A 26,121-nucleotide genomic window follows, 5' to 3' on the forward strand; every position below is an offset into this window, starting at 1 on the left:
GTCATGGTATTTAGCAGTTCAGCAGTAAGGCATTTACGTGATTGGCTGAAGCCTGGAAGGTTCAGCAGTTTAGCAGTGAGGCATTTATGTGATTGGCTGGAATTAGTTTCCCGCGGTGCACTCACTTTGAGGCATTTATGTGATTGGCTAGAAAATCCCTCACACGCTTTTTATTTAGTACACCTACTTTAGTTTTGAAGGGTATAAAAGGAGTACATCTCCCCCCTCTTTCTTCAGCAATGTATCTTCATCTTGAACTTGAACTTCATCTTTGAAAGTCACCTAGTTGGTTCTAACCCAACACCTCAGTACTCTCAGTACCTAAGGCAGTCATCAAGCTCTACGAGCCAGAGACTAAAACCCTTCAGTACCCAAGGCAGTACTTTGCTACCGCAGTCTATCCGCAGGTGTGACATCCAGGTCCAGTGGAATGAAATGCAGAGTGTGTGCTGGAAAGATTGCATAGCCAATGTGGCTCAAGAGGTGACATCTATAAGGTATGGGAATGGTTATGCTCACTTGGGAGATAAAATTCAGCACAGATTGTGTCAAAATGAGTGAGAGGAATGAACATGCAGTAAGAGCTATGAGCTATGTAATGATGGTTCTCCAAGGAGCTGCACAGATCTAGAAAGGCAAGAATGAGCTTGCAATACTGGCCGATAGGGGAGAGTGGTAGTGGGAAATCAAGTGTGAGGTCAATACCTCCCTCATGTATGTTTTGGGCATAGCAATGTTAGGGACACAGCAGGGACAGACCCCTCTGGAGCTGCACAGGATTGATCAGACCCGCGGGAGATGTTCCACTCCTGTCACGCCAGCGGGTAGACGGCTGTAGCAAAGTACTGCCTTAGACACTGAGGGATTTTAGTCTCTGGCTTGTAGAGCTTGATGACTACCTTAGATACTGAGGAGGCTGAGATGTTGGGTTAGAACCAACTGAGTGACTTATCAAACGAGGTTAAGAGAATTGAAAAGATACATTGCTGAAGAAAAGAAACTATGTAAGAACTATATGGGGTTTATATCTATTTCTGAGTCCATTCTGGGATGTGTGTTGTCCTGCGTAGGAAAGAGTCGTGACTCTCGATCTCATGTGTATATTCAACCATGGATCAGAAAGCTGTGTGGTCTTTGCAATGTGATGCGTACAATACGCTGTTGACCGCACGCAGGACGACGTAAACCATATGTTTGCCTTAAATCTAATTAAACTGAAGTCTTGGGTCTAATGCCATACCAAGCAGACTAACTGAGGATAACTTAACTAAATAAAGGTTCAGGTCTCTTGCCTTGGAGGCATAAGAGCAGAACTAAACATGAAGATACTGATACTTAGACTTTCTGCCTTGTGTGCACAAGAGCAGAGCTGATGATTCATGACAACTCCAGAGCTGGATACCCACTGAGGCATTCCTTCATGGAGAAATTTGTTTCACCTGCTTCCACCGTATCCTGCAACTTACAGCATACAGAAGTACTGAAATGTACATTTGAAGTAAGTGCTGAAAGCACTGTAAGACGTAAGGTCTTGTTCTACTTATTACTTGTGATGACATGCTGTGTGTGTGGCATTGAAGCAACTAGACAGACTACCAAATGCCTGCTATGAAAGCTTTGATGTTGGTGAAAACCGCTCTTGGAACTGTCAAGGCACCCATAAGAACCTCATCCAATTTGTGCAGTATGGAGTTGGAACACTTGGAGGTTTCACTGTTGAGAATGCTCTGGGTATGCGAGAATGCTCTGGGTGTGTTGGGACACCTCTGGAGCTGCATGGGTCCCTGGCTGGGACTGAGAGGGGTGTTTTGAATCATGCAGCTCCGGAGGACTCTGTCTCCGGCTGTGTCCATATCAGCAACAATAACGTTTCAAATGTGGACCCAAGCAACTGGAAGAAGAGGAAGAAGTCCTCTCAAATATCAGTAGGGAGTGACACCCAAAGTGTTTGCTAATAATTAGATGATAATACAGAGGGGAAAAAGAGCATGCATCAATTCTACATGTCTCTATACTTATCACCTTCCACTCACACGCAGTAAACCAGAGACAATCGAATAGAGTTCAGAGGATAAGTTGAATGGAGAAATATTCGACGGAAGGGGTAATTATCTAACAGCGTTTTGGCCGTCCTGGCCCGATTCTATCGGCTAACACAAAGGAGGATAGGACAGATCACGCTCAAAATTGTTTCAACACACGTGCACACAAGGGGTGTCAATCATCCATTTGACATACACTACGTACGCTATCTATAATTGACACCCGCTAGTATAGAGACATGCGGATTTGACAAGTCGGAAACAAGCCAGGTCATGATCCGAGGGGAGATGACACAGCTACTCAGAGGACTGTGGCAGGAACAAGGCTAGATCTAGCACAGCTATGCGCTGCGTGGGAAAGTTGGATGTTGAACCTCCGATTCCATGTCAAAGTGTATGAGACCCACTTCCTTGAATTGTGTTTGTACTTATATATTTGATCCTGTCCATCAATCAACATGCCAAACTACTTTCTTAAAATGAGCTCATCTAACAGCGTGAGCACAGTGAGAGTGTACCCCTACTTGATGAAACAACCGTATGCCATTGCATCTGCATCCTATGAGGTGGTTGATGGCTCCTCAATCAAAGGGCAAACAATCTTGGTGAAGCTAATAAAGACCAGCTGCTGTCAAGCTCGTGAAATGAACAATAATGCTCTCCCTTTTGAGGAAGAAGAATGGCAGTACAACTTTGTCAGGACCAGACGTTGAAAATAGTCTGCGTCTATGAGCTATGGCTATAGGGCCTCGCAGGGAACAAACCTAGTGATGTAGTTTATAGTCTAGTGATGTAGTGGATTGAAGAGACTATAGTCGATGAGATCAAGTGGCAAAGGATTTGCTAAATGACGAGAAAATACATCGACAAGACATCTACCAAAAAGGGGTGTTTCTATATACTAAAAAGGGAGCGGAGTGATACCAAAATCTATGGAGTAAATGTGGAAAGTGATATGGGGTGTAAGAGCGAAGGAAGACGGAGATAGATGAGGGACACGGAGATGAAGGAAAAGTACAGCGGGGTAAAGAAGTAACGACTAGGTAGGACAGGAGAACGGAGGACGCCGTAACGGGATTAGTGAGACAGGGACGGGAACGGGTAGGTGGAGTACGACTTCTGCGTACGACTTCTGCGTACGACTCTTGAGGAACCCGTCTATAGGTACCCGTGATCCTGACAAACTTCCAGTTTGCTCTCAGCTCAATACTGAGCAATGGCAGGCATCCTGAATTCAACGGTATTCAAGTGAGTGTGCACTTTGACTATGACCTGACCGAACTTGAGAGTGATCCAGTATTCCGCCACGCATTCGATACGGTTTTCAGCCGTGAGATAACTGTCATGTGTGACCTGTTACGTGACGGACCAAAGCCGTGACACTTCAAAGCTGCACGGATTTCTCCCCATGACGGACTGAAGACATGACACATGGAAGAAATCACCCTCACCACACATGATACGTCACAGGACACGTCTTGATGCCTGATTATGATCTAGTGACCTAAACCTATCATGCATGACAGCTCTTACGGGGGTAGCATGAAAATCAGAGGATCTATGTGTCCTCAAGAATGCAAGCTTCAGAGGGTAGAAACCACTCCATGCATGTCATTTCCCCATTTCAAATGTATGGGGACATGAAGCTAGCTCTAAAGATATCTTCCTCCAAGTCTGAGGCCATGAGGGGTCGTGTGGATTGGTGTAGCTGAAGTCTTCCACTGGTCATGGTGTAACGGTACTGGAAACACGACGACTAGGTCGCAGGTTGGGTCAAAGTTGATGGAACTCTCGTAGAAATCTATGTGTCTCTGGTGCTAATGGATCGTGTCTCCTCTGCAATCGATGTAGCCAAAGAATGATATTGAACAATCAGCAAAGTTGGTACTTTGCTGATTGTACTATATATTGTCTACAGGTGTCCGTGTCCTCCTCTCAGTTCCTACTGCAAGCGTCTATGTACATACTCGGACAGGTGAAAAACCGCTTTTGAGCAAACCCAGTGGGGAAATCTCGAAAAGGGAAAACCCGTCCCTACCTACTGCAGCACTGCTTCCAACTCTCGCCGTTCTCTTTCCTAATCCGTCGAACTCGATGGAGTTCTCTCGATTCATTGTTACTCCGTAACAAGTTTCCCCCCCTGTCTCAAGGATCCTCGCCGAGGATCCTGAATCCTGTAGCCAAGTGATTCACATGGATTGTTCTGAGACACCTTTGGTGCGCCCTGACGTCACACCCACGCTAGTGTGACGGTTGCCATGAAACGCGTCACCCGCACGGACCTCCAATGTGATCGAGAAATTACTGACCAAGTCTCTTTCCCACCTCTCTCTCTTCTTTCCTCCTCATTCCTTCTTTACCTCTTGTTTGTCGTTCTTTTTACTTATCTATCATTATCCATCCATATCTTACTTATATCTTAGAGTATCCTTCCAACTCTGACCTGTCTGTGAGCATGTCTAAGCGTACTGTAAGCAATTCCTTTTGAATTCAATGTATATCCTCCTATTTCTCACTGGCTGACGAGATTAGCTGTCCTCTTCTATCTCTTCTGGTCAAACTCGGGCCTCTACCGCGGCCATTCTTCCCAACGTCGATCCCGAACTCCTCATGCGTCATACGAAAAGGATGAGGATCTCCTCTCAAGCTCCAGCCCCTTCTCAACCTCCATTGGTTGATGCTTCTCGTAGGGCTCTGGACACCATTAATGATCGATATCAATCCGGTCCTTCTCGCGCTCAACAATCGCCTCCTCTCGATGACGCGATCATGGAGCAATTTCTCGACTTCGAAGGTGGGGCAGGGCCATCTGCCACTGGTGAGAACCCATCTCCCGCCAAGTCCGTCGAATCCGAACATGGTACCGTCGTCGAGAATCAAAATTCTCCTGGTAATAAGTCCCCTGTGCCACCTTCTGATTATTCAGAGGGGCTTGTCGAGGTTCCCCATGAACTCAAAACCATTTTTCACGCCCCTCACAAGGTTCCGGTCAATGATGAACTTGCCAAGGCTCTGGACGCTCGAAAAGACTCGGAAATTGGTAAGATTTCTATAGAATTCTGTGCGTTTCTGACTTGTCAGCTACTCTCTGGGCCCGCCATTCTTTCTCCTCTGTTCGTCTCGCTCTGAAGGATGAAGCCCTCGATCGCTTTCGCGAGACTGGCGCCATCAAGCCCACTGTCAAATGGTTTGGTAACGCCGTGAGCTCTTTTTTCTTCGTATTCCACCGAGTTCTAACTGTCAGCTTGATCGCTTGGCTCAAGGTTGGCGACTTCGTAACAAGAATGGTGCTGTTGTCCGTCTCGAGGGTGAGCTTTGCTCCAATTGCCAGCGTCGTCTCGATGGCGGAGAAGATTTTCGTGTAGGTTGTATTGGTCCTCGTGAGTCTTCCTTCTCTACCTGTTCGATATTGATGCAACTTAGTTGGTGGTGTTTGTGGAGAGTGCTCTGCGAAGGGAACCTCAAAGTGTTTGGTGAAAACCAACAATCCCGAGTCCAAATTTCGCGAGGTATCTATCTTCTTCCTTCGAATTTGGTCGATGTTGATGTAAAGGGTATTACTGTCGGAGCCCAGACTGTCACTTCCAAGGTTACCTTTGTCCTGGAGCACGAACTCTGTGCTGTCTCGGCCCGATATCGATCCCTTTCCTCCCAAGATCAATCCTCTTCCCTTACTCAACTCTCCGCTTACATCCATCTTTTCTCTTCTCTTCTCCTTCCTCTTCCCCCAGTACATCTGGGTCTTTACAAATCTCTCCATCTCATTCCTTCCGACTATGTTCCTCCTTCTCCCTCGGAAACCTTGGATCATCTCACCTCCTCTGGTGATCCTACTGGATTGAGTTCCTCCCAACCAGTCGCCGGTCCCTCCTCTTCTCCTCATACTCCTCTTCCTAGCAATGTCATTCGTATTCCTGCTTCGGCCCGTCGTCCCCGAGCCAATTCTAACGTCTCCATCAACTAGTGTGTTTATATTCCTCCATTTGTAGCTATATTTCCTGTGTATGCATTTATTTCCAACCCAGTTTTGTTGATCTTGATCGAATTCTCACTTTCTTCTGGGGTCCTTTTTCCTCTTTTCCAGAAATTCACCAAAAACGGCCAATTCTTCTACATTTTCTCGTGGTTCCCAGTCATAGGCCGCATTCCCTGTGTATCCTAACCATTTCACCTTGAATTCCTCCTTTCCTCGTCAAATTCTGCTGTCCACAATTGCTTCCACATGGAATTCCTCCTGGCCGTTTATTACTACAGGTGGTGGGGGTTGTATCTGTCGACCTGGTATCATGTCTTTAGGATATGGTTCCAACAGCGTCACATTGAAGACATTGTGCACCTTCATTGATGGAGGTAGATCCAATTCGAAAGCATTTTTTCCGACCTTCCTTATGATTTTAAACGGGCCAATGTATTTTGCTTCTAATTTTCGACTGGGTCGTTCCGTCGTAAGATACTTTGTACTCAGTAGTACCTGTTCTCCCTCTCTGAATTCTTCTGGGATGCTTTTGTGCCTCCTGTTGTAGTATTCCCCACTAATCTCATTAGCCATTCTGACCTGTTCTTGAACAGCCGTATGTAATTCTCCCATATCTCTCCATTTCTTCTCTAACTTGTTTGACTTCGATCAAATATCGTGTGAATGGATGTCGTAGTGTGGCACATAGCCGTAACAGGCTTCAAAGGGACACAGACCGTGGCTACTATGTGGCGAACAGTTATAAGCAAATTCAGCAATTGGTAGAAGTTGATCCCAATTGTCCATGTTGTAGCTCACATACATTCCAAGTAGGATTTCCATCTGTTGGTTCACTCGTTCAGTCTGGCCGTCTGTTTGAGGATGATATGCAGTTAAATATAGGTTTTTTATTCCCAGGGATTGACATATTTCCTTCCAAACCTCTGCTGTAAACTGGGTTCCCCTGTCTGATACGATTGTTCGAGGTACCCCATGCTTTGAAAAGATCTCCTTGATGTATATGTCAGCCACCTTGTTTGCTGTTAGTCTGGTTGTGCATGGAATAAATCAAGCCATCTTGCTTAATCGATCCACTATTACTAGAATTGCGTCGAATTCAGTCGACTTCGGCAAAGGCCCTACCATGTCCATCGAGATATCTGTCCACGGGAGTGTGGGCACTGGCAATGAGACTAGATGTCCGTATGGTTGATGTCGATGAGTCTTATGTCGGTTACAGATTTCACATCCTTTTACGTATTTCGCGATATAATCGTCTAAATGGGGCCAATAATAGTCCTCTTTGATCATAGTGATGGTTTTGTCTCTTCCTGGGTGTCCTACTAATATCGAATCGTGTCTTGCTCTCATTACTTCTAACCTTGCTCGTCCCTCTGGTATGACTACTCTATTCTTGTACAAGAGCAATCCACTTTGTGTCCATGATACCACTGGGGTCTCGTTGCTAATCTGTGTCTTCTGTGTGTCCTGTGTGCTATGTGTCTGTGTGTCCTGTGTGCTATGTGTCTGTGTCAATTGTAGTCCTAGTCGTCGTATGTTTGCTATATCTTCTGAGTCGTTGAGTCTGTTTTTGATGAGTCCAAATAATGAGTCTTCCCGGATTGCTCCTCTTACTATGTGTCTGGTTCCTGAGTCTATCGAATCCGATCCATGTTCCTCGTATTTTGGTAGCAATTGTAGCCAGTTTCCTTTGTTTAGGTCTGGGTCTTTACTACTCCCTCTTCCCGGGTGATAATCCCCTCGTCTTGTTAAAGCATCTGCTCCCCCATTTTTGCTACCTGGTCGATAAGTAATTTCTATGTTGAAGTCTCCTAATATTTCCAGCCACCTCATTTGTCTTCGATTCAGTTGTCGCTTACTTTGGAAGTACTCCAGGTTCTTGTGATCCGTAATGACCTTTATGACATCACTACTGTTAGCCAAGTATGGTCTCCATGCTACCAAGCAGTCCACAATGGCTAGTAGTTCCTTTTCTCCCACTGTGTAGTTCAATTCGCAGGGTGTCATTGCTCGAGACCAATATGCAACCGGATGGAGTTCCATGGTCCCTTTTATCGATGGGTGAGCAAACCTTTGGGACGCTATCGCACCTATAGCACAGTCAGATCCATCGGTTTCGATCCAGGTTGGTCGGGTTCTGTCAAAATGTCGAAGTACCAGTGCTGTCGTGAAGGTTTTCTTTAAGTTTTCAAAGGCCTTTTGACATTCCTCTGTCCAATTCCAAGTCTGATCCTTCCTGGTCAGACGGGTGAGAGGACCCACAATATGTGAGAATCCTTTGATGAATCGTCAATAGAAATTGGCAAATCCTAGAAAAACTTGAGTATCTCGGACTGTCATTGGTTCTCCCCATTCTAGAATGGCTTTCACCTTGTCTTGATCCATTTCGATTCTTTTGTGTCCGATTACATACCCCAGAAACTTCACTTCGTCGCAACTCCATTCACACTTCCTCGGGCTAACGACCAAGTCGTTTTCAAGTAATCGGTCTAATACCTTTTGGACAATTATCTGATTGTTTTCGATCGTGTCTGAGTATACCGTGATGTCGTCTATGTAAACTACCACTCCTTCATCTAACAGGTCGTGGAACATATCCTGCAGGAAGTTTTGAAATGTGGCTGGTGCGTTGCATAATCCATCCCTTAGAACAGTGCTTTCAAAGCTACCATGTCGTGTTCGTAGAGCAGCTTTATGTTCATCTCCTTCTTTTATTCTGACTAGTTGGTAGGCCCCTTTCAGGTCGAGTTTGGTAAACACCTTTCCCAATTGGAGTCGATCGAGTAAGGTCGAGATAAGTGGCATTGGGTACGAATCCTTGATGGTTACCTTGTTAAGTGCCCGGTAATCTGTAACTACTCGATAGGGAATGACTCCTTTCTTGGGGACCAGGAATACTGGGGACCCATAGGGCGATTTACTTCTTCGCAGATGTCCACTAGTTAGTCCATCATTGATCCACTGCTTCAGGAAAGCATCCCCATGCTCGTCCAGCTGGTAGATTGGTCCTGGTTTCAGTTCAGCCCCTGCTACTAATTCGATCTCGTGGTCACATTCTCTTCTTGGTGGTAGTCTTCTTGCTCTTTCTACCTTGAATAATTCGAGGTACTGGTGCCATTGTGTCGGTATGATTTGTCGTAGTTCCTCCTCACTCATTTCGACCTCCCCTTTCTCCAGTGTTGCTCCTCTTATTAATCCTTCCTCTAATCTTGGATATTTCCAACCAGTATCTAGTCCAATCCCGTCGAATTCGATCAGTCCCTTTCCACAATCGATCCTTGCTCTAAACTGTCTCAAGAAATCTAGTCCTACTAGTACTTCTGGTCCTTCGTATGCCATAACATTCAGTCGAGTTGCAATCCTGAGTCCTTTTCCTAGATCTAATTCTGCTTCTACATATTCGGTCACTAAAGTCGCGGTAGTTCCGTCCAGAAACCTAATCTTCCTTGGTACTTGATATTGTTTCTTTGGGAATAGATGATATAATGGACAGGCCGGCTGCACATATCTTCCTGTAGCTCCGGTATCGATTAACATTCCAATCTGTATGGTATCTTCCTTTGTTTGTATTTTTATATATATTATGGCCGAATCATTACTGAGATCTATTGGTATCTGAATTTTCTGCGATCCGGGTAGATCCTGGCCGCAAGTGGTCGCATCACTTAGGCCAGGTAGTCGTTTCCCTCTTCTTCAAAGGTCACTGCCATTCCTCGAACTAATGGCCCTTTGGATCCAGTTGGGATCGAGTTCGATCCACTAGGAATTGGTGAGCTATGCGGATTTGGGGATCCCCTAATACTATTTCTCGTGTTTCCTCCATTTGGACAGTTGTTGGCATAATGTTCTGGACTTCTACATTTGAGGCAGTGTCGGTTCTCTCTTCTCCAGTTCATTTCATTCTCGCTGAGGCGTCCCCCATCCTCAGTCCATGTGACCGGGGGGTCGCTGGGTAGGCCAAAGTTCATCATCCCTGGTTTTCCACCTGGCAAGGGTCCTCTACCGGTTGAATGTGGTGTTCGTTCCAAGGAGTTCGAAGGACTACTATCCAGTCGTGTCGAACTCGATCGTGAAGGGACCCAGGTCGTTTCATTTTTACGCCTAGCAGCCCATCGATTCGCTGCAATCATAGTCTCAGCCATCCGTTGATTTTCTTCGGTCCCAATGACATGTTGTTTGAAGTAGATCCAATCCGATTTGGTTCGAGGATCGGTGTTATTTACTACTACCACCTTCAGTAGTTCTTCTTTCAGACCCTGTATGGCTGATGCGATTTTCATTGCATCTGGTACCTTCCCAAGATGAGTTGACCAAAGTTCAAAGTTGGCGAAGTACTCGGCCGCCGTATCAGTCTGTCTTAACTCTTGCAATTTCCTCATAGCCGTACCTGCCATGTTACTGTCTCCAAATTGAGTTCGTAAGTGTTGCACGAATTTGTCGTAGCTCTCTAACCATTCGGTCGAATTCCATATACTTGGATTGGTTATGGCCGGGGTCAAGAGCATTTGAGGAGTACCTCGAAGGTACCCGTACATGAACAGGATTTTCCTGCGGTCCGTAGTGTACTCGGCCCCTTTGAATTCGAAGTTCATATGGCAGGCTGCCAGGAAGTTGTCAAGTTCGCCACGTTCCCCACTAAAGGTGGGTGGATCTGCACACCTGGTTCTTCCAAGTCGTTCGTTGTGGAGTACTCTTTGATCCAGAGACGGTTTGGTTTCTTCGAGTTCGATCGAAGTTGCTTTCCTTGGAGCGAGTACCTGGTTCTGTTGGTCAGCCTTTATTGTAGCTAATTCTTCTTTTAATGCGTTCTGTTCCTTCAGTTGCATAGTCATGATGGCTAGCAATTGTGACAACTGATTGGCTAATTCATTCAACGGATCTGTGGTAGGGGTGCTATGAGGAAGATCATGTGAAATGGTAGTTCTCGAAGAACTTGTTGGTGTTTCTACCTCTGGGCCCAGCCCTTGTTCCAGACCCTCCTCTCCAGGTATCATTTTCCTCGCCTTTCCTCTGGTAAGCATGCAATCCTTTCCACTTCGACCCAAGGCGCGTAAGGCTGATTCTTCAACTTGTAACGGTACTGGAAACACGATGACTAGGTCGCAGGTTGGGTCGAAGTCGATGGAACTCTCGTAGAAATCTATGTGTCTCTGGTGCTAATGGATCGTGTCTCCTCTGCAATCGATGTAGCCAAAGAATGATATTGAAGAATCAGCAAAGTTGGTACTTTGCTGATTGTACTATATATTGTCTACAGGTGTCCGTGTCCTCCTCTCAGTTCCTACTGCAAGCGTCTATGTACATACTCGGACAGGTGAAAAACCGCTTTTGAGCAAACCCAGTGGGGAAATCTCGAAAAGGGAAAACCCGTCCCTACCTACTGCAGCACTGCTTCCAACTCTCGCCGTTCTCTTTCCTAATCCGTCGAACTCGATGGAGTTCTCTCGATTCATTGTTACTCCGTAACACATGGCCCAAATGGTCATGCCACTTTGAAGCAGCACGGATCTTCAGTCTGTCACGACCTCCCCGGCAGAGCTTCGAAGGGTCACGGTCTTCCTTCCGTCACCTAACATCTTACATGGAATGTCCGGTCTTAGAAATCTCCCTGCAAATTATATCTTATGTCCGGTATAGTCTCAGCCAAGTGATCATGCATGCCCCTAGCTGTATGAACTGTGCTACTAAGTATCCTCCCTGTCTTCCACCATTTTGTGTTCTTGAGTTTGCTACTTTAGCTTGTTTCATCATGACTTTCAAAAGTACTAACCCAACGGGACAGGCGCTCTGCACGGAATTGTACAATAACACCCTTGACTTCACTCCTATTGCTGCGCAGAATCAGTGATGTAGGATGTGCCCCACCCACCTTCCAACAGGGCTGTGCGCCACACACTAACTCTGCCACAAGCATAGCTATTTCTCCGTTTCAAATGGAAAATTCAGAAAGGAGCGGTGTGTGAACAATTTGCCACCCACCAGTTTATACAGAAAGGGTGGTTTCTAGATCTTTGTATTTGATCTATTTAGTATACATAACTCTCTGACATTAATGCAAGCTGATCTGCACTATGGACCAACCGACTCACCGTACCAAACTCTATGCGCCACGCCTTACGTGCACTTCAACCCCTTCGAAGTTGCTTCTGCTGTCACCTGGAAGGGTGGGCCATTGACCATTGAGCAGGACACCAAACTTGAGAAATTTGGCAGAGAAATTGTGCGGACTGGGCGCCAACTTAAGAGTGGATCACTCCCGGTCTCGGTGGAAGAATGGCTGGACACTTATAAGCAAGCTATTGTGGTATGTCGGCGTACACCAGAATACAGCGGGTGCGCTGTTTCTTTGTACCTGGAGCACAACAAGTTGGACACAGGTCCAACCTCAGTCTACCGACACTTTGTCAGGGAGGTCTCCCTTTACCGTTCATTGGCAAACACCCATACGTCAAAACCTAGAACTATTGAGATTGGGCTCCTTGTCCGCAACTCCAGATGGGAGCAATTGGTTGATACAGCTAATACTACTCCAGAGGAGAATGTGCAATTGACAAGAAGCATAAAAAGCAAGGTTCAGGTGGGTCTGGACACATACCAAGGGAGACTTTACAATGCAGAAACTTCTAAAGCCACTTACGACACTAAACACCGCATTCTCTGCAGGTATGTTGGTGCTGCTATGGAGACTATCAGGGATTGGCGGATCTCTCATGATGAAGATCTGACTCTGAAGGTTTTGAATGAGACGGAAGTGGAACAAAAGATGTGCTCTTATCTACTGAGCCAGTTCCACAACTCCCATGTCTGAGCCCAAGCATCTCCTGTGGGCTGTTTGGCCCAAACGTCAAACCAGTCCTACTCTTGCAGCTAGCCAGAAGTACCAAGGAATGAGATACATGCATACATAGTTCTGAGAATTGCAATTTGTGGTCACTGTATCGTGCAATACTTGTACCTGTACTTGAATTTCTGCCAATTGAAACCCTGATGCAGGTGGATGGTACAACAGCGGGAGACAACATGAAACATTGGTACTGCTGCTTATGAGCTATGCTATAGACGATCTCAACCGTCGGCCATTGTGTTGAGTATGTTCACACAAATAGCAATCGAACCAAGCTGACTTCTTAGAGGATCGGGAAGCCGCCAAGTACTGGGCAGGAGACCCATACCACGCCGGAGATACCTACGTTGCTAGATGATTCGGTACGCGTTCCATCCGCCCCTTCAGCTATAGCAAAATTAGTACTCTGCCCTAGGTTTCCCCTATAGAGAGGTGGGTGTGAACTTTCACACTTTCCTTTCAATGACACAGCCCCAATGAGTCTAGATGCTCCATTAAGCGGAGTATGGCCAGAAGGAAAGAGACGTAGAACGTGGAAGCCATGGTTTCCGTGTCAATATATAGTCTATCAAACGCCCCTCCTCCTCCACTTCTATCACCAAACTGTTAGCCGATAGAATCGGGCCAGGACGGCCGAACCGCCGTTAGATAATTACCCCTTCCATCGAATATTTCTCGGTTCAACTTATCCTCTGAACTTTATTCGATCGTCTCTGGTTTTATGCGTGTGAGTGGAATGTGATAAGTATAGAGACATGTAGAATTGATGCATGCTCTTTTTTCCCTCTGTATTACCATCTAATTATCAGCAATCATACCCCTCTTTCAGACAACTTTGACAATGACCAAGTCACATAAAGTTCATTCCCAGGCAAAAATCTCTGGAACTTCCAAGGTTTTGAAGTCCTCTGCTGTTTCAGAGGCCACAAAGTCCACAAGTGCTCCAACAATACGGAAGGGGGAACTCTCTTGCCTCCAGTTGCCTCTCCGGTTCACCTGGAGATATGGCCTTACTTTGTCAGCCAGGCAACACAAAACAAGCTGGTTTATGATTATTTTGGTATAGCCAGTGTGATTCCTAGCAACATCTCAGAAGAGTGCCGCAACTCTTACTTGACTTTAGAAAGGAGAATTAGAAAGCAAATCCCCATATGCGGACCAGGCGCTTGCACTCCGACCAGAGATGGTTGGTACCACAGGTGTTCAATGATGATTGCGGATATCTTGAGTGTTCCTCCATCCAATAACGTGACTGCAGTTGTGCACAAAAACTATGACATGTCTAATTCTGAACATCCGGTGACTAAACATTGGCAAACAGTGACTTCTCGTCGCTTTAGCAACAGTGAAGAATCAACTCCGGTGACTATTATCATGTCTCCCCGTGGTGGAAAACCTTTCATGATCATGACAGAGCTTGTGAATAGTGCAATAGAATCTCTCCGTCAAAGAACAGAACAGAGGGTGCATATGTGTGTACATTCCCCATTAAGTGCACAATTGCGTAGTTTAACTCAAGTAGGGGAAGTCCACAAGGCTTGGGAACTTTACTCAAGGCGCGTGGTAGGAGCAGCACTCTCCGTTTATGACGATTTGATAGCAACTGGCTCCTTGCCTGAAGGAAGTTTGAACATACAACAGCATGCATGTTGGGAGAAACGTCAAAGTCTTAACAGTACAAGGCTTGAACCCTTTGAGGGGGAGAAGCTTGGCTACTGTCATTGTGGAATGTTTACTGATAATTAGACGATAATACAGAGGGGAAAAAGAGCATGCATTGATTCTACATGTCCCTATACTTATCACATTCCACTCACACGCAGTAAACCAGAGACAATTGAATAGAGTTCAGAGGATAAGTTGAATGGAGAAATATTCGACGGAAGGGGTAATTATCTAACAGCGGTTCGGCCGTCCTGGGCCTGATTCTATCGGCTAACACTCCCCCACGGGACAATGCATGACTCTGCGGTAGTCCCGGACAATTTATTGATGGTGACAGCGAGGTTTGTGATGATGTAGAAGGTAGTAATGATGAAATGTTGAGTGTTATGTGCGTGGCAGTAGTGGTTGGTGAAATCGTGAAATGAATTTTGGTGGGGCCCTGCACTAGGGCTCAGCTCTGTCATGTGGTGTCCACCCACTACCGACGTCTCACTCTTCTCTTGCACTACCATCACTTCATCACTTTTATCTCCACCAAACGGTATGTCCAATTTTTGTCTTTCTCCACTTTGATCACTCATTTCTGACTGTCTGAACTTCCTTCTATCCTGTCTACTTCTTAAAACTTCAGGTTTGGTAGTAGAATCGCAAGAATCTTTGAATCTCCTTTGTGTCCCTGGCTGACGATATATTTAAAAATCACCACCAACCACAATATTTTTATTTTCATGACGAACATCTTTATGTCTAGGGCTGGTTTTCTTCTCCATGATTTGTTTAGGCCGGAGGAAAGAAAGGGTATGCGGTTTACGTCCTATGGTGTTAACTCGACTGATTTTTGGAAGTTTCATTGATGATGGTATACTCTCTTGGTGCATTGATTGGTACCTTGTCCAATTCCCAGGGCCTTTTGGCAGATCTCTCACACGGGGGACAGAGAGCCTCCTCTCCTTTGTTTGATTTGCTTTTCCAGATGGAGGTGTGGATAGATGTCACAGCCGTTGAACAACTACTTTCTAACAGACCAATGGTCGATGAACCTCGGCTAACTTGACACTTCTAAGTCGATGTCTCACCCAACCAGGAGGGCACAGCCGTTGAAAGGAGTGTAACTACGATGTACTTCAGCGTAGTTACTCTAAGTGGGGGTTTGTTCTACTGATGGCAATGTATCTCGATTTGAATATAGCTACCTCTATCTGTCTTTCACTACTGACAACAATCAAGGATCACTGAAGAACTTCAGCAATCTGTAACTATCTATACTTCACTTCTCTCCTCATGAACATCTCTCAACTCCTACACAGCCTCACGCTTAGCCCTCTTTGTTCAACTTCACCGTTCCTCACCATATCCCCAATATCCTACTTGGCTAACTTGGCCGCACTTTGTCTTGCTCCCTTGATCTCCGTCTCCTAACTTCACCGTAGTTCTCCGTCAGGCGCGGTTGTTGGGACTAATAATCCCTAGGTACCCGTAACTTTGTCATAGTTGGTTTCAGTGGTTTGGGTTGTGATGGTTGATGACAGATAGGGGTTCAGTGATGGTGAAAGGAGGGTCAATGATGGTGGTTGTAAGGAGATGTTACAATACGGTTTGTGACATTTGTCCTCTGGTGAGTACCTGGTTTTCTCGCTAGTGATATCAATCCTTGATTACCACAATTCAAGACAGAAGGATTTGGCAGATTATAGCCCAGCTCCCTCAGCAATCCTCGCAACCACTGAGCTTCCTTTGCTGCTTCAGCCATCACAATGTATTCTGCTTTGACCGTCAATGACAATACTGTAGCATGTTTTTTTGAAGTCCATGTTATCGGTGAGTCGTTCATCATAAACATCCAGCCTGTTGTTGATTGTTGTGTGTGTTTACAACCTGCCCAATCGGCAACTACCCATCCTGCTAGATTGCTAGCCTTGCCACTGAGACAAATACCATGTAGATATGTGGACCAAAGGTATGTGATTACCATTATCCCTTCCTCCCACACTTTCTTTGTTGGTTTGGTGAGGTACCTAGCTAGGTATGAGGCTGCATAGGATATATTGGGTTGAGTACATGTGGCTAACCACTGTAGACATCCTATTAACTCTTGAAATGGTCAAATTTCACTTTCCATCTCCGAAATCGATGGATTTTTGGCAGTGAGGGGTAATGGTGTTTTTTTATCTCAATGTAAGTTGTTTTCAAGGAACTTCTGAACTATCTTATCAATATATGCTGGCTGGCTTGACCATATCGTCTTTTCTTCTCTGTTCCTTGTTACCTTCATACCTAGAATGGTACTTATCTCCCCCAGGTTGGTTATTATCCACCCTTTTCCTAGTCCATCAAAATTTTCTTTGCTTCTTCCTTCGATTTTGTGGCTAATACTAGATCATAGACATAGGCTAGCAATATTGCTGCTCCCTGTCACAATAATTGTTCCTTCTCTCTACTGACCGACGGTTGACAAACCTCGGCTAACAACTGTCACGAGACATACTGACCAGCATATGCACGATATAACAGTACCCAACGTGACAGTGTTGTTAAACACTGTGACGAAAAGGCCTATTAATTGGCGGTTAACCCTACCACCAATCGCTGGTTAAATACCCTTCCCCGACATTCGCTCGACTTGTCACACGCTTTGTGACAACTACATTGTTGTGGGGTGTTGATGTCTCACCGAGACAGGGTACTCGTTGGAGAACTACGGCTAACTACGCCGTAGTAATACGTCTAGTGGTAAACAATAAGGGGATCATCCATGAACTGCGGCTAACTTCGCCGTGGTGCGTCAAACTGCTGAATGGTAGCTCCCCTTAACTCAATGGTTGTCGCTACTGAATATATCTCTCACTACTGACAACAATCAAGGATTGCTGAAGAAGTTCAGCAATCTGTAAACTATCTATCCTTCTCCTCTCTACCCATAGAACATCCCTCAACTCCTGCATAGCCTCACGCTTAGTCCTCTTCGATCAACTTCACCGTACCTCGCCATATCCTCGATATCCTACTGCACTAACTTAGCCGCACTTCGTCTTGCTCCCTCCACTCTACTCTGCATCCCTTAATCTCCATCTCCCAACTTTGCCGTGGTCCTCTGCTAGGCGGGGTTGTTGTTACGACCCGGATAATGCCCTAGGGTCATAACCCATATCATACCAAGAGCTGATCTCATTTTCTCGCATTCTCAAGCCACAAGCCACTGAGAACAACATGAGACAGGGTATCTCCATGGGATCTCTAGGAGACATGAGACATCTTTATGAGATACACACAAGATCTCTATGAGACATGAGTCATCTCTATGAGATACATACAAGATCTCTATGAGGCATGAGGCAACCCTATGAGATACATACGAGATCAGCCCAAGGCACGAGACATCTCTAAGATATCTCTTTGGTATCTCTAGGAGACATTCAGGGAAAGATGAGATTAGCATGAGAACACAAGACATGAAGCAAGAGAATAGATTGAGAAGATCACAAGACATCTCTACGAGACATCCTGAGATGTCTCTTGACATGTCTCTAGGTTTGTCTCTATGTAAAGTATATGAACCCCTTCCATAGAAAATGTAGTTCTTGTCACAAACTACGTTGTGACACCTCGATTATCCCACCAACAATGACCCTCCTTTGACCATCCAAACCCCCATCACGACTTAACCTCTTTACTCTACACGTAACTCAGGACATCTGAGACCAAGTATGGCAAAGTTAGACGGGGTTAGGCTAGGTAGGGACAATGGGAGCAGAAGTGCGGCGATGTTAGGCGGAGTTAGTTGAAGGAGGAAGAGGATGGCCGGGGCTCAGGGAAGTTGGACGAAGTGCGTTGAAGTACGTCAAAGCGCGAGAGGGTTGGATGAACGTCTAGGAGGGATAGATAATATTAGCTGAGAAGATCGCTGAAGTTCTTCAGCGATCCTTGATTGTTGTCAGTAGTGAAAAGACAGATAGAGATAGCTATATACAATCGAGATACATCGCCATCAGTAGAACAAAACCCCAGTTAGAGTAACTACACCAAAGTACGCCGTAGTTACTCTCCTTTCGACGTCTGCTCCCTCCTGGTTGGGTGAGACATCGACTTAGAAGCGTCAAGTTAGCCGAGGCTCGTCGACCGTCGGTCTGCTAGAAGATAGTTGTTCGACAGCCGCAACAGTTCTTCTTCTTGAAGGATCAAAACATTATTTGCCACTCTACAAAGACCTCTTCATGACTTACACTTATTTCCGACACACTTCCCTCAACAAAACCCTTGTCCCCATCATCACACACACCCTCATCTGAGCATCATCTTGACTTACTCAGATCCTTCGCAAGTCACTCTAGTCGTCCAACCAAATCGCAAGTCTACGAACAACATAATGCTAACCGTTGTTGGTCAAGCCAACTAAACAGTTGTGGCCCACCTGTCTTTGATTCATTGAGGTCTGTCAAGGTGTTACGACCCTGTCGTAACCCATGTAGTAGATGTCCATATAATATTGTATTGTACCGTATTGTAGTAGAGCTGCAGGTGGGAGATAGCAATTGGTATATACAGACTTGAGTCGCAAACTGATCTTACCGTTTGCACTTGCCATTGGTAGTGTTACGGGGTAACAACGAATCGAGGGAACTCTATCGAGTTCGACGGATTAGGACAGAGGAAAGCGGGAGTTGGAGGCAGTGCTGCAGTAGGTAGGGACGGGTTTTCCCCTTTCGAGATTTTCCCCACTGGGTTTGCTCAAAGCGGTTTTTCACCTGTCCGAGTATGTACATGGACGCTTGCAGTAGGACTGAGAAGAGGAGACGGATACCTGTAGACAGTATATAGTACAATCAGCAAGGTACCAACTTTGCTGATTCTTCAATATCATTCTTTGGCTACATTGATTGCAGAGGAGACACGATTCATTAGCACCAGAGCCCCTAGATTTCCACGAGACATCCATCGAGTTCGACCCAACCTGCGACTTAGTCGTCGTGTTTCCAGTACCGTTACAAGTTGAAGAATCAGCCTTACGCACCTTGGGTCGAATCGGAGAGTGCTGTATGCTCACCAGAGGGAAAGCGCGGAAAATGATACCAGAAAAAGAGGAGTTGGAACAAGGGCTGGTCCCAGAGGAAGAAATACCAACAAGTTCTTCGAGAAGTACCATTTCACATGATTTCACTTCTACCACCACTACCCCAGATCCGCTAAATGAATTATCGCAGCAGTTGTCACAATTGTTAGCCATTATGACGATGCAACAAAAGGAACAAAATGCATTAAGGGAAGAACTGGCTACGATGAAAGCTGACCGACAGAACCAACAGATACTCACATCGAAAGGGGCAAGTTTGATCGAAGTCGAAGAAAACAAGCCGTGTTTGGAGCCAAAACTTACCAACAACGAACGAACAGGAAGAACCAGGTGTGCGGATCCACCTACCTTCAGTGGAGAACGAGGAGAATTGGACAACTTCCTTGCAGCATGTCACATGAACTTCGAATTCAAGGGGGCAGAGTACGCCACCGATCGCAGAAAGATCCTGTTCATGTACGGGTATCTTCGAGGCACCCCTCAAATGCTTATAACCCCGGCCATAACCAATCCAAGTATATGGAATTCGACCGAATGGCTAGAGAGCTACGACAAATTCATCCAGCATTTACGAACTCAATTTGGAGACAGTAACATGGCAGGTACGGCTATGAGGAAATTACAGGAGTTAAGACAGACGGATACGGCCGCCGAGTATTTTGCCAACTTTGAACTTTGGTCCACACACCTTGGAAAGGTACCAGATGCAATGAAAATCGCCTCAGCCATACAGGGCCTGAAGGAAGAGCTACTGAAGGTGGTAGTGGTAAATAACACCGACCCTCGAACCAAATCGGACTGGATCTATTTCAAACAGCATGTGATAGGGACTGAGGAGAACCAACGGATGGCTGAAACGATGATTGCAGCGAATCGATGGGCTGCTAGACGCAAACATGAGACGACCTGGCTTCCCCCTCGATCGAATTCGATGCGATTGGATACTAGTTTGCCCAACCCGGTAGAACGCCACTCACAACCGACTGGTAGAGGACCCTTGCCCGGTGGAAAACCAGGGATGATGAATTATGGTCTACCAAATGACCCTCCGGTCACTTGGACAGAGGACGGAGGACGTCTCAGCGAGAACGAAATGACTTGGAGGAGGGAGAACCGACGTTGTCTCAAATGTAGAAGTCCAGAACATTACGCCAACAACTGTCCAAATGGAGGAAATACGAGAAACAACATTAGGGGATCCCCAAACCCGCATAGCTCACCAATTCCTAGTGGATCGAACTCGGTCCCAACCGGATCCAAAGGGCCATTAGTTCGAGGAATGGCGGTAACCTTTGAAGAAGAGGGAAACGAATACCTGGCCTAAGTGATGCGACCACTTGCGGCCAGGATCTAACAGAATCGCACAAAATTCAACTACCAATAGATCTCAGTAATGACTCGGCTATAATATACATAAAGATACAGACAGAAGAAGATACCCTACGATTTGGAATGTTAATTGATACCGGAGCTACCGGAAGATACGTACAGCCGGCCTGTCCATTATACCATTTATTCCCAAAGAGACAGTATCAGGAACCACGGAAGATCAGATTCCTCGATGGAACAACCGCGACGTTAGTGACCGAGTATGTAGAAGCTGAGTTGGATTTAGGAGCAGGACTCAAGATTGCGACTCGATTGGATGTGATGGCATACGAAGGCCCCGAGGTACTGGTGGGATTGGATTTCTTGAAACAGTTTAGGGCAAGGATCGATTGTGGAAAGGGATTGATCGAGTTCGACGGAATCGGACAGGATAACGGTTGGAAATATCCGAGGTTGGAGGAAGGATTGATAAGAGGAACAGCATTGGAAAAAGGAGAAGATGAGATGAGCGAAGAAGAGTTACGACAGGTCATACCGACACAATGGCACCAATACCTGGAGCTATTCAAAGTGGAACGAGCCAGAAAACTACCACCAAGAAGAGAATGTGACCACGAGATCGAATTGACCCCCGGAGCAGAACTAAAACCAGGACCAATCTACCAACTGGATGAACATGGGGATGCATTCCTAAAGCAGTGGATCAACGATGGTCTGGCCAGCGGCCATCTACGAAGAAGTAAATCACCTTATGGGTCTCCTGTATTCCTGGTTCCAAAAAAGGGAGTGATTCCCTATCGAGTGGTAACGGATTATCGTGCGCTTAACAAGGTAACCATTAAGGATTCATACCCAATGCCACTCATCTCGACACTACTCGATCGACTTCAATTAGGAAGGATCTTCACTAAGCTCGATTTGAAAGGGGCTTACCAGTTAGTCAGGATAAAGGAAGGAGATGAACAAAAGGCTGCCTTGCGAACAAGATACGGCAGTTTCGAGAGCACAGTCCTAAGGGATGGGTTGTGTAATGCACCAGCCACCTTTCAGAACTTTCTACAAGACATGTTTCACGATCTACTTGACGAAGGGGTAGTAGTTTATATCGACGATATCACGGTATACTCCGACACGATCGAAAACCATCAGATAATTGTCCAAAAGGTATTAGATCGACTACTGGAAAACGATTTGGTCGTCAGTCCGAGAAAATGCGAATGGAGTTCAAATGAAGTGAAGTTCCTGGGGTACGTAATAGGACACGAACGGATCGAAATGGATCAAGAAAAGGTGAAAGCTATTCTAGAATGGGGAGAACCCATGACAGTCCGGGATACTCAAGTGTTCTTGGGTTTTGCGAATTTCTATCGGAGGTTTATCAAGGGGTTTTCGCATATTGTGGGACCTCTCACACGATTGACTAGGAAGGATCAAGCTTGGAACTGGACACAAGAATGCCAAAAGGCTTTTGACGATCTAAAGAAAACATTCACCACAGCACCAGTACTTCGACATTTTGATAGGACCCGACCGACTTGGATCGAAACCGATGGATCCGACTGCGCGATAGGTGCAATAGCGTCTCAAAGATTCCCTCACCCATCAATAAAAGGAACCACCGAACTTCACCCAGTAGCGTACTGGTCTCGAGCAATGACGCCCTGTGAGCTAAACTACACGGTGGGAGAGAAAGAATTATTAGCCATCGTGGATTGCTTGGTCGCCTGGAGACCCTACTTGGCTAACAGTAGTGATGTTATAAAGGTCATTACCGATCACAAGAACCTAGAATACTTCCAAAGCAAACGACAACTAAATCGAAGGCAGATGAGATGGTTGGAAATATTGGGAGACTTCAACATAGAGATCACTTACCGACCAGGCAGCAAAAATGGGGGAGCAGATGCTCTGACTAGACGAGGAGATTATCATCCGGGAAGGAGTAGCAAGGACCCAGACCTAAACAAAGGTAACTGGCTACAATTGCTACCGACACACGAACAAATTGAATCGAATTCGATGGACTCAGAACACAAAGGACCAAGACACATAGTAAGAGGAGCAATCCGGGAAGACTCATTATTCGGACTCATCAAGAACGGACTGAAAGACTCAGAAGACATAGCAAACATACGACAACTAGGACTACAGATGACACAGACACATAGCACACAGAGCACACAGAGCACCCAGAACACACAGGACACACAGGACACACAGAAGACACAGGCTAGCAACGAGACACCAATAGTATCATGGACACAGAGCGGATTACTCTTGTACAGAGACAGAGTAGTCATACCAGAGGGACAGGCAAGATTAGAAGTAATGAAAGCAAGACACGATTCGATACTAGTGGGTCATCCAGGAAGAGACAAAACTATCACCATGGTCAAAGAGGACTATTACTGGCCACATTTGGACGAGTATATTGCAAAATACGTAAAAGGATGCGAGATCTGTAACCGACACAAGACTCATCGACACCAGCCGTATGGACATCTGGTCTCTTTACCAGTACCCACACTGCCCTGGACAGATATCTCTATGGATATGGTGGGACCCCTACCAAAATCGACCGAGTTCGACGCGATACTGGTGATAGTCGATCGACTAACCAAGATGGCTAGATTTATTCCATGTACAACTGGACTAACAGCGAACAAAGTGGCCGACATCTACATCAAGGAGATCTTTTCAAAACATGGAGTACCTCGAACAATTGTGTCAGATAGGGGAACTCAGTTTACGGCGGAAATTTGGAAGGAAATATGTCAGTTCTTGGGAATAAAGAACTTATACTCGACTGCGTATCACCCTCAAACAGATGGACAAACTGAGCGAGTAAATCAACAGATGGAAATCCTGCTCGGAATGTATGTAAACTACAACATGGACAATTGGGATCAACTTCTACCAATTGCTGAGTTCGCTTATAACTGTTCGCCACATAGTAGCCACGGTCTGTGTCCCTTTGAAGCCTGTTACGGCTATGTGCCACACTACGACATCCATTCGCACGATATTCGATCAAAGTCAAACAAGTTGGAGAGGAAATGGAGGGATATGGGAGAGTTACATGCGGCTGTTCAAGAACAGGTCAGGATGGCTAATGAGATTAGTGCCGAATACTACAACAGGAGACACAAGAGTGTACCAGAAGAATTCAGAGAGGGAGAACAGGTACTACTGAGTACGAAGTATCTTACGACGGAAAGACCCAGTCGAAAATTAGAAGCAAAATATGTTGGCCCCTTCAAGATCATAAGGAGAGTGGGGAAAAATGCTTTCGAATTAGATCTACCTCCATCAATGAGAGTGCACAATGTCTTCAATGTCACGTTGTTGGAACCATATCCTAGAGACATGATACCAGGTCGACAGATACAACCCCCACCACCTGTAGTAATAAACGGCCAGGAGGAATTCCATGTGGAAGCAATTGTGGACAGTAGAATTCGACGAGGAAAGGAGGAATTCAAGGTAAAATGGTTAGGATACACAGGGAATGCGGCCTATGACTGGGAACCACGAGAAAATGTAGAAGAGTTGGCCGTTTTTGGTGAATTTCTGGAAAAGAGGAAAAAAGATCCCAGAAGAAAGTGAGAATTCGATCAAAATCAACGGAATTTATTGGGAAATAAATACATACACAGGAAATATGGCTACGTATAGAGAGATATAAAATACACTAGAAGTTGGAGGTGGTAGAATTGGCTCGGGGACGACGGACCGAGGCGGGAATACGAATGACATTGCGGGGGAGAGGAGTATGGGGAGAAGAGGAGGGACCGGCGACTGGTTGAGAAGAAGTCAATCCGGTTGGATCAGCAGCAGAGGTGAGATGATCCAAGGTTTCAGAAGGAGAGGGAGGGGTGTAGTTGGAAGGAATGAGATGAAGAGATTTGTAGAGGCCCAGATGTACTGGGGGAAGAGGAAGAAGGAGAGAGGAAAAGAGGTGAATGTAAGCGGAGAGTTGGGTGAGAGAAGAGGATTGATCCTGGGAGGAAAGGGATCGATATCGGGCCGAGACAGCACAGAGTTCGTGCTCCAGGACAAAGGTAACCTTGGAAGTAACAGTCTGGGCTCCGACAGTAATACCCTTTACATCAACATCGACCAAGTTCGAAGGAAGAAGATAGATACCTCGCGAAATTTGGACTCGGGATTGTTGGTTTTCACCGAACACTTTGAAGTTCCCTTCGCGGAGCACTCTCCACAAACACCACCAACTAAGTTGCATCAATATCGAACAGGAAGAGTAGGAAGGCTCACGAGGACCGATACAACCGACACGAAAATCTTCTCCACCATCGAGACGACGCTGGCAATCGGAGCAAAGCTCACCCTCGAGACGGACAACAGCGCCATTCTTGTTACGAAGTCGCCAACCTTGGGCCAAGCGATCAAGCTAACAGTTAGAATTCGGTGGAATACGAAGGAGAAAAAGCTCACGGCGTTACCAAACCACTTGACAGTGGGCTTGATGGCCCCAGTCTCGCGAAAGCGATCGAGGGCTTCATCCTTCAGAGCGAGACGAACAGAGGAGAAAGAAAGGCGGGCCCAGAGGGTAGCTGACGAGTCAGAAACGCACAGAATTCTGTAGAAATCTCACCAATTTCCGAGTCTTTTCGAGCATCCAGAGCCTTAGCAAGTTCATCATTGACCGGAACCTTGCGAGGGGCGTGAAAAATGGTTTCGAGTTCATGGGGAACCTCGACAAGCCCTTCGGAATCAGAAGGTGGCACAGGGGACTTATTACCAGGAGAATTTTGATTTTCAACGATGGTACCGTGTTCGGACTCGACAGATTTCGCAGGAGATGGGTTCTCACCAGTGGTAGATGGCCCTGCCCCCGCTTCGAAGTCGATATATTGCTCGATGACCTCGTCATCGAGAAGAGACGATTGTTGGTCGCGAGAAGGGCCGGATTGATATCGATCCTTAATGGTGTCGAGAGCCCTTCGAGAAGCGTCAACCAATGGAGGTTGAGAGGGAACTGGCGCTTGGGAAGTAATTCTCATTCTTTTCGTTTGACGCATGAGAAGTTCGGGATCGACGTCGGGGAGAATGGCCACAGTAGAGGCCCGAGTTTGACGAGAAGAGATAGACGAGGACAACTAATCTCGTCAGCCAGTGATAAACAGGAGGAAGTGCATCGAATTCGAAGAGAATTGCTTACAGTACGCTTAGACAT

General features: G+C 46.0%; 4 protein-coding genes across 4 annotated transcripts; 2 read left to right on the forward strand and 2 right to left on the reverse strand.

Annotated features, from left to right (window-relative positions):
• Nucleotides 1–4,497: 4,497 nt before the first annotated feature.
• On the forward strand, nt 4,498–6,006 carry TREMEDRAFT_63281 (uncharacterized protein; the record flags this gene model as incomplete). The annotated part of the gene is made up of 5 exons (XM_007005437.1): nt 4,498–4,512; nt 4,575–5,103; nt 5,124–5,242; nt 5,287–5,422; nt 5,498–6,006. 5 exons carry the CDS (start codon nt 4,498–4,500, stop codon nt 6,004–6,006), a joined length of 1,308 nt encoding a protein of 435 aa, XP_007005499.1.
• A 3,677-nt stretch (nt 6,007–9,683) lies between these two features.
• TREMEDRAFT_63283 (uncharacterized protein) lies at nt 9,684–11,504 on the reverse strand (the record flags this gene model as incomplete). The annotated part of the gene is made up of 3 exons (XM_007005438.1): nt 9,684–10,282; nt 10,493–11,174; nt 11,400–11,504. 3 exons carry the CDS (start codon nt 11,502–11,504, stop codon nt 9,684–9,686), a joined length of 1,386 nt encoding a protein of 461 aa, XP_007005500.1.
• A 2,199-nt stretch (nt 11,505–13,703) lies between these two features.
• TREMEDRAFT_63284 (uncharacterized protein) lies at nt 13,704–14,608 on the forward strand (the record flags this gene model as incomplete). The annotated part of the gene is made up of 2 exons (XM_007005439.1): nt 13,704–13,792; nt 13,885–14,608. 2 exons carry the CDS (start codon nt 13,704–13,706, stop codon nt 14,606–14,608), a joined length of 813 nt encoding a protein of 270 aa, XP_007005501.1.
• A 10,007-nt stretch (nt 14,609–24,615) lies between these two features.
• Nucleotides 24,616–26,121, reverse strand: TREMEDRAFT_63286 (uncharacterized protein; the record flags this gene model as incomplete). The annotated part of the gene is made up of 5 exons (XM_007005440.1): nt 24,616–25,124; nt 25,200–25,335; nt 25,380–25,498; nt 25,519–26,044; nt 26,107–26,121. 5 exons carry the CDS (start codon nt 26,119–26,121, stop codon nt 24,616–24,618), a joined length of 1,305 nt encoding a protein of 434 aa, XP_007005502.1.

The sequence above is a fragment of the Tremella mesenterica genome (assembly GCF_000271645.1).
Source record: "Tremella mesenterica DSM 1558 unplaced genomic scaffold TREMEscaffold_7, whole genome shotgun sequence".
NCBI classification, from domain to species: domain Eukaryota; kingdom Fungi; phylum Basidiomycota; class Tremellomycetes; order Tremellales; family Tremellaceae; genus Tremella; species Tremella mesenterica.